The 15,265-nt window shown below is 43.9% G+C and overlaps 1 protein-coding gene across 4 annotated transcripts in view; it reads left to right on the forward strand.

Moving 5' to 3' along the window:
* ARHGAP24 (Rho GTPase activating protein 24) overlaps positions 1-15,265 on the forward strand; it is a 274,498-nt gene that overhangs the window by 229,244 nt on the left and 29,989 nt on the right. For all 4 annotated transcript variants that reach the window (XM_044428535.1, XM_044428537.1, XM_044428538.1 and 1 more), the window contains one exon: positions 14,316-14,523. In XM_044428535.1, coding sequence (XP_044284470.1) covers positions 14,316-14,523 — 208 coding nt within the window. The remainder of the gene's footprint in view (positions 1-14,315; positions 14,524-15,265) is intronic.

A 15,265-nucleotide genomic window follows, 5' to 3' on the forward strand; every position in this document is an offset into this window, starting at 1 on the left:
ATTCATGTGCGTGGAAAATGGACACTGCTTGCACAGCATTTGTGTGGGCCAGCTTCCTCAACTAATTCATGGCACAGTCGGCACCAAGGTGGACCCACAGCTGCAAGAAAGTGGGCCAGACTGGGGACCCAAGCTGAAGGAATCCAATGGATGCCTACCCCCAAAACAGATCCTTCACACGTTCCTACTTGCACCCTTCCCACATGTTCAGACTGTAGCTGCCAGGCCTCCTGACCGCTGTCTGTGGCAACTGAGGCTGATGAGGGCTAAAGGACGTTACACCTGAAGGGCTCCAGTGTGGAGGAGCTTCCTTCAGGTTCTAGCTTGTCTCCTCTACTTGCAGATATGTATGTTGCTGGGAGAGAGAGAGTCCACTTTGTTGACGCAGGTGTTGTCAGTACACTCAGCCCTAGTTACCCAGTAGGCCTTGAATAAGACAGCACAGTGGGAATTTGGATGAAGCATAAGAATCTGAAAAAATAATCTGGAGGTTCTGCCCATAGAGGAGAAGGTGGTTGTGCCTCCTCCAGGAGGGCTTACTTTCACTTCTGGAGGAGCGGGTTTCTGCACTCACCTGTAGCTGTCCCATCAGCCTGGAGGGGGGGCTATGTCTGAAAAGGCCAAAACTGGGCACAGAATTAAACACTTGCCTGGTTTTCTGTCCATCTCAGGGAAGGATGCAAGGAATGCATGAGAACCACTGTGGCGTAGCAGTTAAAGTATTGGGGGGTTCTAGGCCTCCATCAGCCAGAAGCTCACCAAATGGTGTCTGGAAAGTGCCAGGCACTGCAGTGCCAAAGAGAATGAAAGGGGCAGGCTTCAGGCTTGGAAGGGCACCCCACTGATGTCAGTGCACCCTGGTGCCCTGGTGCTTTGAACAGGCCCCATTAAATAGCACTGACAGTGTCACTATGACAGAAGAATCAAGTGGCTCAGTAAAACAAATACTAGGTGCTACTTTCACAGAGAGACAGAAGGGAGAGGAAGAAAGGAGTCGCACTGTTAAAGGAGGGCCCATATTTATAGGGAACCCCTACCTGGCAAAGGTTAAGAGGAGGCATTGCAAATATTAAAGGGCAATCTTATTTACTGAAGTTTTGATTCTGCAAAACACAGGCTGACAACCTGCACTGATTTTGCAGATTGCTTGAGACTTGCCTGAGACTTTTGTAAATAGGATGGTATAGAAAAAATAAAATAAAATAAAATAAAATTACAAATGTTCTGAATGACAGTGGCTGCTGGGCTGCTGGCCTGGCACAAGACATCCAGGAAAAAAGTACTTTATCTCATAGGAATCCATTAGCTGAAATTCATGAGAATGCCAAGCCAACAACATGTTGGCTCAAGGTTCAAGGGAAGTCAATCTCTACAGCTCATGGCATAAGGACATTGGTTGCTGTGTGAATCTGTAAGCTCAAATATTTCCTGTGCATCTTCTTCCCTTAAGCTGGAGGATGGAACCACTTTCATCCCAGGGGCAACATCCAAATTCAGAGAAGTTCTGAAGCCTGCATCAGAAGGGATGGGGCAAGGGGCCCAAGTAGTGGAGGTGCAAGCCTTTCCTTCTGGATCTGCTAAATGTCATTCGTGCAGCTTGCTAGAGCACACTCCTCCCATTCTGTATGCTAGACAGGTATTTTACGTTTCGGTGCATTTGAGAATATGGCTGTGTGCTGGGTGGGAGGCATTTCAGCTCATGGGCATGCGCTGAGGGAGTAGACTCCATGTTCTGAGCTCTCCGGAATCATACAGCCCGCACGCCGGAAGGATTGCAGGTTGTACTAGAGAAGATCCATGGCTGGGAGAAATACAAGAACAAGGACCAACCAGTCAACACAGGTCACTTGAACCTGGTTGCCCTTCACTGTTGAATTCCCTCGCCCATCTCTTCTTTCTCACTGCTGCTGTTGTCTGACTTCTTCCCCTCCTCCTCACCCCTTCCTGCCAGTGTTTTCTCCCTTAGACCAGCACGGTGATAGTTCCAAGGGAGATGAAGGTGGCATCTAGGTACACTTCCACTTTCCAGAAGTGAATGGTAAAGCCGGAGAGCAGTCACTGCATGCCTACTGCCATGTGGTGCTGGGATTTCTCCTGGAACTTGGGTGGACTTGCTCCGACCAGTCAAAGGGAAATCTGGCAGTGGCAGTGAAGCGTTTACCTGGGGATACCTGCTCATTGGCACACAGCCCTTTGCCACTCAATCCATTGCGGGAACGGTGCGTGCTGTTGTCTCACATCTGGCCCGCACTCGGCTTCAGTTACGCGCCAGTTGTAGGAATTCTCGGAATGCTCTGAACTTGGGAAAAAGATTAACTGATTAATCTGCAGACAGTTGGTCCCATGCTCACCCCCGCTTTTTAATTTAGCTGTCCCAGACTCTCATAAGGAAACGAGACAGTCAGCTGTTTATTTCTCTCCCCACCACTCCAACGTACTGACACATGCATGCACTTTCTTAATGTGGTTCTGAAAGCCATAGCAGTAAATGAACGCTGCTCCCCTTGGGCCTCTCCTCCCTGGCTGTACATAGAAAGACGATATACAGGGACCACTGCAGCATCTTCAAGCCCCTTTGAGTCTCAGCTGCCAGTGCAGTTGGCTGCACACACCGGTTGTACAAGAAGAAAAAGGGGGGCCCTTTTTTCAGGTGACCATTGTTATGTTTGTGTGAATGCACCAAAGTGACAAATGCAGAAGGGAAGCCAGGAGTGCTCAGCAGAGATGGCAGTGTCTATTTCAGCCTGGTAAAAACTATGGGAAATAAGCCGAGGAGATTACACTGGTACACGGACTGTTTATTGTTTATTAGCATTTCATTCTGCTGCAGTTCCTCTATGAGCAATCTCTTGAAATGAAATTTGTTCCAGCCGGAAGGAAAGGGGAGAGAGGCAGCCGAAGACAATGGAAAGAAAAGCAAACAGCCATCATAATCACAGCCTTGTGTAAGCCTGCAATTGGAAACTGAGACAAGTGGAATTGGGAATGTCTTTTTGTCTCTGATAGAACTGCCCTCCAATATCATTTCAAACCAAGGTATACTGATATTTCTCAGAAGAGAAATGGTGTGTGGGGGGGTGAAGAATGTTCTCCCTCTGCCCCTTCAAATGGGATCTTTTTGCCAAATGTTATCTGCTTTGTTGTGTGTGTTCTGGCTGCCGTCTCCCCTCACAATGCCACAACATGTTGCTCAGCTCAGAGCATCAATGCAGCTGGTTGAACATGAGGCCTGGTCTTGCTACTGTTGCTTATTTTGGAGAGTCCAGGTGGTGTAGTGGTTAGAAGGTTGGACTGGGACTCAGGAAATCTGGGTTCTAATCCCCACCCTACCATGGAAATTTTTGTGTGATTTTTGGCCAGTTACTGACTCTTAGCCTGACCTACCTCACTAGGTTGTTGTGCAGATAAAAAGGAAAGAAGGATGATCTTTCCATGTAAACTGCCTTGATTTCTATTCAAGAGCAGGGAAAGGCCAGGATAGAAATGTAATACTAATAAAATAGCACAATAGTGGCAAAAGGACAAGCAATCTCAGAGAGGAAAGTGAGGGGACTAGCAACATTGCTAGCCTTTCCACAAGAAACTGTTGCAGAAGTTTGCCTGTCCCACAACAAGAACATTTGGCAAAATAGAAATAGAAACACATTCTCTCCACCTTCCAATGGAGTAGAATGTTTGAGGGGCAAATTTTGCTCAGCTTTCGTCAGGTGATGCATCCACAAGAATGCCAAGTGATGCTAAAAGAATGTTAAAAACAGTGGTAGCATTTCACAAGTATTCCTCAGCCATTTCAGTATCCTAGCAAGGGGTACACAGAACCAGCCCTGTTATTTCTACAAATATTTCTGACTTGTCAAAAAAGATTCTGCACATTTGGCCTGTTTCTCTGCAATTTTTTTAATGGTTTTCACAATGAGCTTCCTCAGTAGCATAAGGGTGTTGATTAACTGCGGGCACTTGCTTATCATATTTCTGCATCCACATCCTAGCCAGTTTCGATCCATTGTTTCTTATTGTTCCCTGCCAAGGGGCTATCCTGCTTCCTGTTGTACAAAGGCATGGCAGAGGGGCTCCTTATCCATTGCAGCTTTTACTCTGAGCTTCATAGAAACTCTGTGGTGGTGCTTTGGAAACCTATTTTTGTGCTTAGGGTAAAAACTGTTTCCTTTGTTGTTGAGCTGTTGTTCAAAAGACTAAGCTCATTGTTCTCCATGTTTGTATTCTATACCTGGCTTAAGTACCCACATCTTACACAAGTGACTGCTTACTTTTCTTTCCCCACCACCCTGCTTAATGGATCTACAGTAATATGGATATGGATATACCAATAAAACACACCTGTAATTTGAATGCATGTGCTATCATTTGTAGATTTATTTGGGGCACTTATCAGAAACTGCAAATATCTGGTGTTTGCTTTGGGAACTGAAACCTTTGGTTAGCAGGTGCATTCCCAATTGTAATCCAATTTGACCTTAAGTGGAAAATGAAATAGATCTGGATGATCCATAGTTCTAGAAAGTCAGTGGGCAATTAGAAGGATATTGCTAAGATGAATAAAATATCTCAGGGAGCAGTGAAGATGAACACATTTTGCATCTCTAATCCATGTTTCTCTTTAACTTGTGAATGCCATTAATGAGCTGTGTAAGGTGGGAAATTGTCCCATGTAAATTTGTGTCATAATTCAGTAGGCCATACCTGTAACTTTGTAAAATTGCAAAGGGGAACTGCCCCCCTCTAGAGAAGAACCACATCAGCTATTTCTCTATAGTCTTAACTGTTCTAGTCTGTTAGTCACAGTAACTTTCTGCTTCTCACAGTTGCAAAGTGGTCTCAGAGAGGAAGAAGAGGTGCCTGTTGGGGGAGGGCAGGAGGTCGAGGCCAACGGCTTATACAATACAATCCTTCTGTCCCCATCACACCCCATACGGCTACCTAGATGAATACAGGATGTGAAGCAGGGTGGCTGAAAGGATTGTACCCTTGCCTCCCCGTGTTCATTGGATGCACCCAAGTCTCCATGTCTGGAAGCTTATGTGTACCAAGGGAGAGGGGGATTGGGTTGCAATCACCTTAGAAATTTTGCTTCTGTGCTTTATCTATTCATGCCTTACTTCTGATCCTGCATTCCAGAAACAGAGATATGAGAATAGCAACACTGACAACACTCACAACTCTGTTGTAAGAGTAATCAGTGTCACTGTAAAGCATGTGTTCACATTTTCTCTAATATTTTAGGACATCGTGGAAGAGCGTAGTGCAGGCTGCAGTCCAACCAGACATTTAGAAACAATTACCAAAAACATCTCAAGGTACGCTGATTAAATAGCTGTGTTAGACTTTTAGGAAAGAATCAGTTTGGGAATCGCTGCCATACTTAAAAAGCCAGATTTCTGTTTAGTTAAAAGCACCCATGTCTCTGAAATTAATGAACCAAATTGAATATTCTTGCATGAAAAATGGTGTGAGGGCCTCCAAGAATAACTCTGTGAATGATATTAAAATCTACAATTTGGGGAAACTTTCCATATGTTTTTTGCAAGCTATCAGAGCAACACATCCTGCAGTTTACAGCTCGTTGTTATAACTGTCCAGATCTAATGCAAATTTCATTAAACCATGAAGGGATACTTCACTAATCCTTCTTTGAAAGGCAGAAATTGTGTGGATCTTTTAAATAAACCCAAGTAGGAACATTTCCCCAACATGTGAAGATACATCATCAGAATCAAACAAAGAAGAAACAAAAAGACTGAACCATCCTTCTAAAGCTGCCTTCTAGTTAATTGCTGCTTGATGATTAAACCTTCATCAATAATGCTATGCGATGCACTTTTGTCAAACAAGCAATTTGTCCTGCATAATGGACCATATTAGAAATGCAGTCAGAGAGCAAGAACCACTTTCATGAATATTGTAGAAGCCAAGCCACTGCCAATTTCAGTTGAGAGCAAAAGGCTCGTTGATAGTTTTTTAATATCCTAAACATGAAAAAAATTGGCAGGACATGCAGTGTTACTCACATAGGCTGGAAGTTGGGGGAAGCAGAAAACGCTGAGTTCAAGCTGGCTCATTGAGTTCCAAGCCCTAGCATTTGTTATCATCCTGATCTCATGGCCATCTGTGCAAGTTCAGTTATGTTTAATTTGCACCAGTCTTAAAGTTATGTGGAGCAGCAGCACTGCATGGCTGTTGCTGAGAATGCCATTTTAGAAGTTTGCTTCTAAAAGCATGTGGCCGGTATCAGTGTTAACTCTTTGAAGGTCAAGGGGTTTTTCAAATGGGCTGAGTGTCCAAGTTCTCCTTCCATTGCTAGACCGCATGAAGACCTGCTAAACTAGGCCAAAGAGCCACATTCCTCAATGCCATTTTCCAATCCTGGCTACCCAGGCTGGTTTGCTAGTCCCCAACACCAGCTAATTCGCTTCTGGAAGTATGGGCTAAGATTTTGCTCTTCTGAGTAGTATTCATCGTCTCTTTGGAAAGTTGCTTGTGCTAGTGGCTGTAGCCGCATCTTTAGCAAATTAGCTCTGTTGTGCCTTGTGTAAAAAAGTACATCCTTGTGTTTTTCTTCAACAACATGCCACCTCTACCTTAAGCGACTGGTACTGTGGTTTTCATTTCATCTGCATTATTACTCATTGCTTGTTTGCAAGCAAAATAAGCCTTTACTCCATGGTCATGCTTGCATTGCCTCTGGCTCAAAGAGCATCTCCCGATATCATGGGGCAGGTGGAGGAGGACCTCATGCTCTCACCCAATGGGAACTGAAGAGGAGGATGGAAACACCAAGGGCTCTTGGGAAGCCTCTCTCTCTCATGCTTGAAGGAAGTTCTAAAAATGACGGGTTCAACTGAGTCACAGCAGCGCAGCCTCTGAAATGCAGGTGGCTACAAAGAGGGAAACTTTAGGCCCTCTTATGGAAAGTATTGTTTTACTTGCATGCCTAGCAGCCTGTTGTGTTTTACAATGAGCCGGGCTTGTCCACTTATGGAAGCAGTTGGGTTGGTGGGTGCAATGAACTGGCCTGTTTCCAGGGCAGCCCCACAGTTTCTCGGGAATGGCCGACTGTTAGCCTCTCTTCCCCATGTCTTCAGGTGGGTGAACAACCCTTATCAATTTAAGGTCGCTTTTAAAAAAAATAAGCTCTGTGAACCAATCAATCTTTATTGATTGAAATAACATTTTAATAGTCTTGTGGCTTTATCAGTTTTAAATGATTTTATGCTTGCTGTCCCCATTATGTTTATGGATGTGGTTCATTTTTATGGATGTATATTGTTTTGTGACCCGTCTTTCAGTGTTTTGGTTTATCTTGACATATAATTGTATTTTAATTTTCATATGAGGACATTCACCTTTAAAGGCAGGTCAGAAATATTTTAAATTAATTAGTAACAATATTTCCCAGAGACCAGAAAATCTAATTCAATGCAGCTAATCTATGGCACTAATTCTAGTATTAACATCTTTTCATGCTGTTTGCTTCTATAACTTCACTGTTACAAAAACATTGTACCTACCTTTTTGCAGCTGTTTTAGGGCTCTTTTTTGTTTTTGTTTTTTTTAAAGAGGTAATACTGAAAATATGCTCATTTGAGGGATGGGTGTTGTGTTTTGCTGTATCGCTCTTACAGATGGTGCCAAGAAAAGAGTCTATATTGACCAAATGAAAAACTAATGCTGACACACTAATATTTCTTCCTGTTTTCCTATCTTCCATTGATTTTGTAGAAGAGAAGTTACAAAGTGATGCTATTAATGTGGGCAGAGGATGCCATAAACTTTTGAAAAATTCAATGCTTTTTATATTTCCTAGGGACGAGACAATAAACACTCACATAGGGGTTTTGTTCGATTAACTCATAGGAGCTGCATTTCTGCTGTAACCTTCCTCTTTAAATACCTCCAAAATCTTTTCACTGAGTGAGTTATGGCAACATTTTATCATGCTGATGGAAAAGTGTGAATTATTCTTTGAACATATCCCAGTCTGCATAGCTGGCAGTAGGGTGGTGTAGCCACTCTGGGTTATAATCTGAACTTTACAGAAGCTCCCTATGATGCCAAACCCCACCCTGTATGAGATCAGGACCCTGGAGAGCTCCTTAAAAGTTCATACTGCAACCTGAAATGAATGGGCCACTCCATTGTTGCTGGCGCTACCAGCCTCCGTTGCCATTTTGTCTTTGTACCAATCATGTGAGGTGAATTAGGCTGAGGTTAGGATTTGCCTAAAATCCTTTAACACATTGTAGCAGCTGAGTGTGCATTTGAGCCTGGGTTTTCCCAGTCAAAATCCAATGGTAGAGATGATTCAAAATGTCATTTGGTTTTCTTTTTAATAAGCACTTAGAAGAATGCACACTTTTTCCAGAAATGGATTAAAAGAAACTGAAATTTTGAAAAATGCAGATATGAAAGAAGGCAAAACTGACTTATCCATCTGTCTATTCAGAAGGTTTGGAATCTTTATTTATGTATTTGTTTACAATATTTGTATACAACTTCACATCCAAGTAGATTCCAGAGTGAATAGTACATAGTGAAAGCAAGTAAGAGAATAAAAACAATGCATTAAAAACAAGATAATATTAAGACCACAGTTGGTCAGCAAGAAAGACTTCTTGAACCAAGTTTTCTTCAGTAGAAACCAAAAAGTAGCACAGTCTATCTAAGGCAGGGAATTCCATAGAAATGGGACTGCTTTATTGAAGTCTGTTTTCCTGGGAGACCCCATCCAGGACAAAGTCCTGTGATGACCTCAGTGACTAAGCAGGTTGGTAAGGAAGAAGATGCTCTGTCAGTATCCTGGTACCAAGTTGTTCAGGACTTTAGGCACTAGTACTAAGTGGCTTTACAAAAAAAGAAAAAAAATGTCCCCAAAGCATCTGCAGATTGGGAGTGTATGTGTACAACTTACAACATAAAGGTGTTCCCACCTTTAAAATTGCAAGATTGTTGGGGGTGTTTTTCACACACTTCAAAATAACACATTCACCTTTAAAATTCCAGTTCTGTTTCTGGTTTCAATAAACCCTATTTGACCTGGTTTGAAGCAGTTTGCTCCAGTTTTCCATCTAGTTTTTCCATCCCCAGATGTGAGCAGGGGCTTTGCTCTCAGAAGAGAAGTATTGGCGCGTACGCCAGCTTGGAATTTGTGCTCTACTTCCTTGTCCCGAGTGTGCCAAGGTTATTCAGGGTGCACAGCAGTGGTCCAATGCTGATGTAATAATGTATCAGTATCAAGTTTACAGACAATCTGCAGACGTTCAAGCTCCAGAAACAAATACTTGATTCCATAGGAGACTCAAAACATGCTAAACAGCCCACTAAGAATTCGTTCTCCATTTTTTGAAATTTAAACAAGATTAAGAGTATGATCATATTCATGTTTAGACAGAGAAACATCCTACAGTTCCCAGTTGTAGGACTGAGCCCTAAGACAAAATTAAGCTGGCAGTTCCCCCTTAACAAGGCTTCAGAAATTGCCTGCAGCTCTTTCTTCTCTATAACATGATCTTAGCCATGAACGCCATGTACCACTGTGAAGACTTTCTTGAGAAGGCAGCACTCACAGGAAAAATAAATGGGAAAAAATTGAAATGGCAAAGCATCCAAAGCTTTGCCAGCTGGTGCTTGCCAGTGTGGAAGATGTCTTTGGGAACTGCAGGATTCTTTGTTTTCTTAATTCCTCACATCCAATCGATTCCAATAGAGGGGGAAATTAGTATCTGAGCTCGAGGTTAGCAGAAAGCAGGGCTGATCCTGGGTCCTTTCTGTCAAGTGGCATCCAGATCCAATAGATTGAAGGCTGTCCTCGGATCTTCTGGTAATCAGAACATGTCCACCAACAGCACAGTTCCTCTCTGCCATGCAAAGGACCCTGTCACCCACCCTAATCCCCTCAAACCAGCAGATTAGGAAGCGAGGACGGCGCTGTGTGATGCTTTCATCCATATAAAAATTACACAGCAGACATTATTCTGTTGCGTACCGTTTTTGCTCCTGCTCAGTGCCCTGAGTTCCTTGTATAAGAAAAGCAGTGCATTTTGCAAGCTCACGCTGTGCACGGTGATGGAGCCAAGGACTGATGAGGCACCTCAAAGGGATAAGAGTTCCACACCGTGAGACAAGGACATTTCTATGGTAGTCATCAATCTCCTGTGCACCAATGAACTGAACTGCAGACAAGGCACTTCATGCTATGTGGTCTTTAGGGCCTTGCCTTCCCCTCTGCATGCAAGTTTTATATACTGTACATGCTGAGCCACTCTCACCCTTGAGGCTATTCTTGGAGAGGGGCTGAAGTCACCAGCCGCATCTTGAGTTCTCAAGGGCTGATGAGAGTTCACGGGTCACTGCCAGGACTGCAATAATTTCCGAGGCCTAGAACCCTTGTTTCTCGGGCTGAACTCATTCTATCCCTTCACAAAAGAAAAACAAGCAAACTGAAGCTGATGCTCCCACAACTGGAAGCTCCCTCTTCCAACTTGAAGCTCCAACCTCTGTTTGTTTTGCTTCGCTTTCTTTTCCCTTTGTGAGGGCATGGGGCCCAGAATGGAAATGCTTGTGGTTCTGGCAATGGCCAGTGAATTAGCTATTGAGAACCCAGAGGAGAGGGCTTCCATGAGGTGGGAGGCATTCCAAAAGATTGGTCAAAGTATGGTGAGAGGCGAACTAATCCATGTTAAGGGATGAGTCCAATGGAGCTTATCAAACTAGAAAGCAGAGCTGAAATTCGTGTGCCTTGAACATACAAAAATAGCTGACTAGCAGTTGTTGTTGCTTTTCCATATCCTCCCATAGCTTTCAAAATAATTACCTGACTGGCAGTACCAAATGAAGGCACTTGTTCAGGAATTTGTCCTGTGGATTATAACTGGAAATGTAATTACAGCCCACTGAAACCTTTCCCCAGACAGAGGGGTTGAATGTATAGAATTTCCCACAAGCTTTGCAGGCAGCTCAGTCAGGGTTAGATCTGGACTTCAATGGAAATGCAGATGTACAAAAAACTTACACATGTTTGTATAACCTCTACAGTGGGAACTGTTCCAGTTAATAAATAACTATTCACTGTTTCCTCATTAATCAAATGGCTCTACCAGTTCGGTCTTTTAACAGTGTGTGTCAACTCAAAAGTACCATTATGTCCAGTGGAACTTACTCCCAAGTAAGAATGTATAAGGTTGCAGCCATAGTGGCCTTAAATCTGGTGAATTATTTTCTAGCAATTCTGTTCCTTGAAATCTAAGAAAAAACTTCATTTCTGCAGGATACTTTCAATCATGGATGTGAACAGGAACAAAATATGCTCAAAACATTGCATTTTACAAAGTATTTGGGTTTCGGAAAACAACCTGCCTTTGATTTTTTGAAAGGTGTGTTTTGTCCTCTCGAAAAGTCCTAAGAGGGCATCTATTGTCATGGATTCCCTTCAGACAACCACAAGAAACATATATCATGGTGCCTGCTAACCAAAAAATAGGGTACGAGAGAAATCCATCCATCTTCCACTCAGTTTTAATTCCATCTTTTTTTCCCCTTAAATGTTCTTCATGAGTTGTTCCAGCAGCCATTGCCTTTTTGACAGAACAGTCAGGCTAAACATTTTCTCATTAAAAAACGAAATGGCCATGGCCTAGAAAACAGCTAGTGTGTGGTGCTTACCCCATCAGCTATGAAAAGACAACAGCTCATTACTCATCTGTTCCACATGCAAACTGATCTCCTATTCTTTTCATCCCAAGGCCGTACTGTTCAGAAAAGCCTGCAAGTGGTTATAGGCATATAGCAGGCTTCCATCACCGCATCACAAGCCATTGTGTTTTTCACAATCCAGTTTCCAAGGCACTTAAAATGCAGCATGGTGTGCCTTGCAAGTTTTAAGCTTCATCCAGTCGTAGATGCTGAAGGGATCTTCAAAATCCAGCCCCTTACTTGATGGAAGAGCCACAGTACAGGATGCAGTTACAGCATCCCTGACAAGCTCATGGAGTACCTCCATCAAAGGGGAGTCCACTGCCATCCCAAACTAGACCATTCTCCTGTCAAACAGCCTGTGACTTACTGTTGGAATGTTTCTCCTAATGTTTAGGGAAAACCTGCTTGCCTGCAATTTCCACCCCTCGGTTCTAGTCCTGCCACCTGCGGCAACAGAAAACACGTCTGTTACCTTCTGTGAGAAAGAAGGTCAGATTCTGAAAGTTTATGGTGTTAAGGATGGCAGGAGGAAGAGACACCCTTCCACATGCCCAGAGAGGCTTTTTGCAACCCAAGTCCTTGGCCTTCAAGTTTTTCCATGTAGTAAATACCCCAGCAAGCAGCTTTCATCAGCAGCATGAAGACATGCTAGCATCCAGGTTAAGCTGAAAGCTATTTCAGTTAATCCTGCTTACTCAGGCCTCATCTTGCTCTGCAGGTTGAGGCAAGGCACCGGTGTGCAGTGGGCCTTTGAGATTTGCAGCTATTTTCATTATCCAGTTAAGGTGGCCAGTGAGGGGTGGGGGGGGGGGGGGAGGACCAAAGATGAAGACAATAGAGGAATTCTGAATTTAGATCCCTCTGCATCGATTTGCCTGTGCAAACCTGCATCCTCTTTTGACCCTGTGTTTAGCGATGCACACGTGCCCATGCATGATCGCTGTCAGCCCAGATGCCACAGTGCTTGGCCAGGGCAGGGAGTGTTCTTCTGGATATGACAAGAGTCTCTGTGTGTGCAGTTCAGAAGCAAAGCACCTCGTTCTGGATCACTCTTACGGCCATTCCCAGCACTTTGCCTCTGTTCAGCCACCACTTGGAATATCTGCGAAAACAATGGAGCTATTCAAGTTATTGGACGGAGGCGGCATGTGATGGTCCCGAGGGATCGTGGTGGGGAGTGGTCACATGGTACGGCACTTAACCAAGCAAAACTGTTCTGCCTGAATAGGTCCTCTTGACTTCTGTTGTCATAGTGATTAAGATTATTGGAAAGGGGGTAAATAAAGGAACAGGTGTGCCTTTTAAAACAGGAGCCGATTTGTCCTTGAGCCTTTGCCAAACAGATAAAAGGAAGAAAATGTAGGTACAAAACAACAGAAGCAAATTCAGCCGCTAACAGAAACACGGTGGGGAGGAAAAGGGCACCATTCCCTAAAGTATGAGCAGAATTGTGGACAAATGAATGTTTAGCTGAGTTTAACATAGGAGATAACCCCCCCGGCAGTACATTCCCTGTTTGTATGTCTTAGATTTTTTAGGCTAAGCACACACACACTTGAATCTTAATGCTTGGCAGAGATGAAAATGTGTTGGGAGATGCTCTAAAAATGACCAAGCCCTTCACTTTTATGGAAAAGGCTTGAATTTTTGTGGACTTGTTTAGAAACCCTTGTGAACGCTTTGCTCAAGAATAATCCTTCAGAGATTTGCATGGACTGCAAATTTCAGAAGCTGTGCAACTCCATTGGCTTTTCCCCTCCCACCCAACAAAATATGCCAAATTATCCAAAAGGCAACTTTCAGTGTCAAATCCAAAGTCCATGGAATTTGGCTCTTGAAATTCCGTTTTTTTTTTTATTATTTTGGCTTTGATACAATGCTTCTCAACACAGCCTCTCAGACTGGCTAACAAATAGTAAAATAAAATTAAAATACTGCACTGGCAGAAGCAAGCTTTCTCGCCCTCTCCTTCCCATGGCATCCACCCCAGACCCCTGGAAAGACTACAGAGATGCAGGAGATTCTGCCCCAAGGACAAGCTGTGGGGGGAAGGAGGGGCTCCACAGTGAACTTGGAGTACAGTGAACTTGGAGTAGAGGGAGGCCAAGGAAGTTCTCTTCCTATTGTGGAAGCCAGATTCTGGATATCTTTTACCTGTCGTGCCAAATCAAGCCCGTGTGTTTTATCATCTGTGATTCACCCCAGCACTGCCTCGTGGTTGTGAACTGAAACATAGGAAGACACAGAGAAAGAAAAACCCAACTGTAAGGATCCGCTCTTCCTCTCACATAAAAAATGGAAGAAGAAGCCTTGATGAGGCATCAGGTTGAGTAGCTCATGTAGTGAAGTGCTTAGATGGCAAACCCTATACACATTTCGCTAGGAATGGTTCCCAGTCAACATTATGGGACTTATTTCTGGCTAGATAATCTCTAGGATTACTCTGTGAATTAAAAGGTAGTTCCCACTGGGATCAGGGGGACTGAAAACAAGTCACAATCTGCTGCTCGCTTTGCCCTCATTTATCTGTTACTTATACATCTGCATAGCTAAAGAATCACTATAATCACCTTGAATTCATCTTAAATCCTTATATTGTCACACAGGTATTTTTGGCCAGAAGCTGGAAGACACAGTCCGGTACGAGAAAAGATACGGAAACCATTTGGCTCCCATGTTGGTGGAACAGTGTGTCGATTTTATTCGGCTGCGTGGGCTGAAGGAGGAAGGGCTTTTCCGACTGCCGGGCCAGGCTAACCTTGTCAAAGAATTGCAGGATGCCTTTGACTGTGGAGAGAAGCCATTGTTTGACAGGTAAGGTTGCAGTTCTGGGTGCTTTGCAGTGCCATCTCCCAGGGCTTAGGGAACCTTGTGTTAAAACAGGGATGGGGGACCTCTTCCAGCCTGCGTATCGGACTAAATTCAGAGAAGCTGAAATTCTAACAGTGGGTGGGGCTGAATGCAGAAGGGGGGTAAAAATACCATATACCCCAGGGGAAAAAAACCTCCTTGGCTTGGAGTTCTTATTGCTAGGAACTAAAACTTCAGAGAGGCATTTCAACCTTTTAGAATGTGGAGAAGCCGCCAATCCATGGTTGGGGGAAAGGGGTGGGGCCAGGGGAGGGGCGTGGCCTGCTGGGGAACCGTGGGGGACCGAGAGGGACTCCATGAGAGCCAGGCTTGTTCCCAAGAGTGTGCTCCTCCACCCACATGTTCAAGGCCTACGGCCATTTTCAGGGCAAGGATTTAGAAACTCTAAGTTCACTCAAAATCAGAAACTCTACGTTCAGCTCCTTTCTCAGTCGTGTTGCCCTACGAATAAGTGCTTTGTGTGCATTTTCAGTTGTGTTTGGAAATAGAGGGAAAGAGGCACCGGTAGGATCTGAGACTCTTTCCTCTGACTTTTCCTTTCATCCAACTTATTCTTTGGATCGGGCCAGGCAACTTTGTGCCCTCTAAGATCCTTAAGTTCCACTGAACATGAAGTTGGGGCTGATGGGACTGGTAGTCAAAACATCTGAATGGCAGCAGTTTGCCTATACTTGCTGTAGATGTG

The sequence above is a fragment of the Varanus komodoensis genome, unplaced genomic scaffold, assembly GCF_004798865.1.
Source record: "Varanus komodoensis strain SLA01 unplaced genomic scaffold, ASM479886v1 scaffold2, whole genome shotgun sequence".
In the NCBI taxonomy this organism is placed as follows: domain Eukaryota; kingdom Metazoa; phylum Chordata; class Lepidosauria; order Squamata; family Varanidae; genus Varanus; species Varanus komodoensis.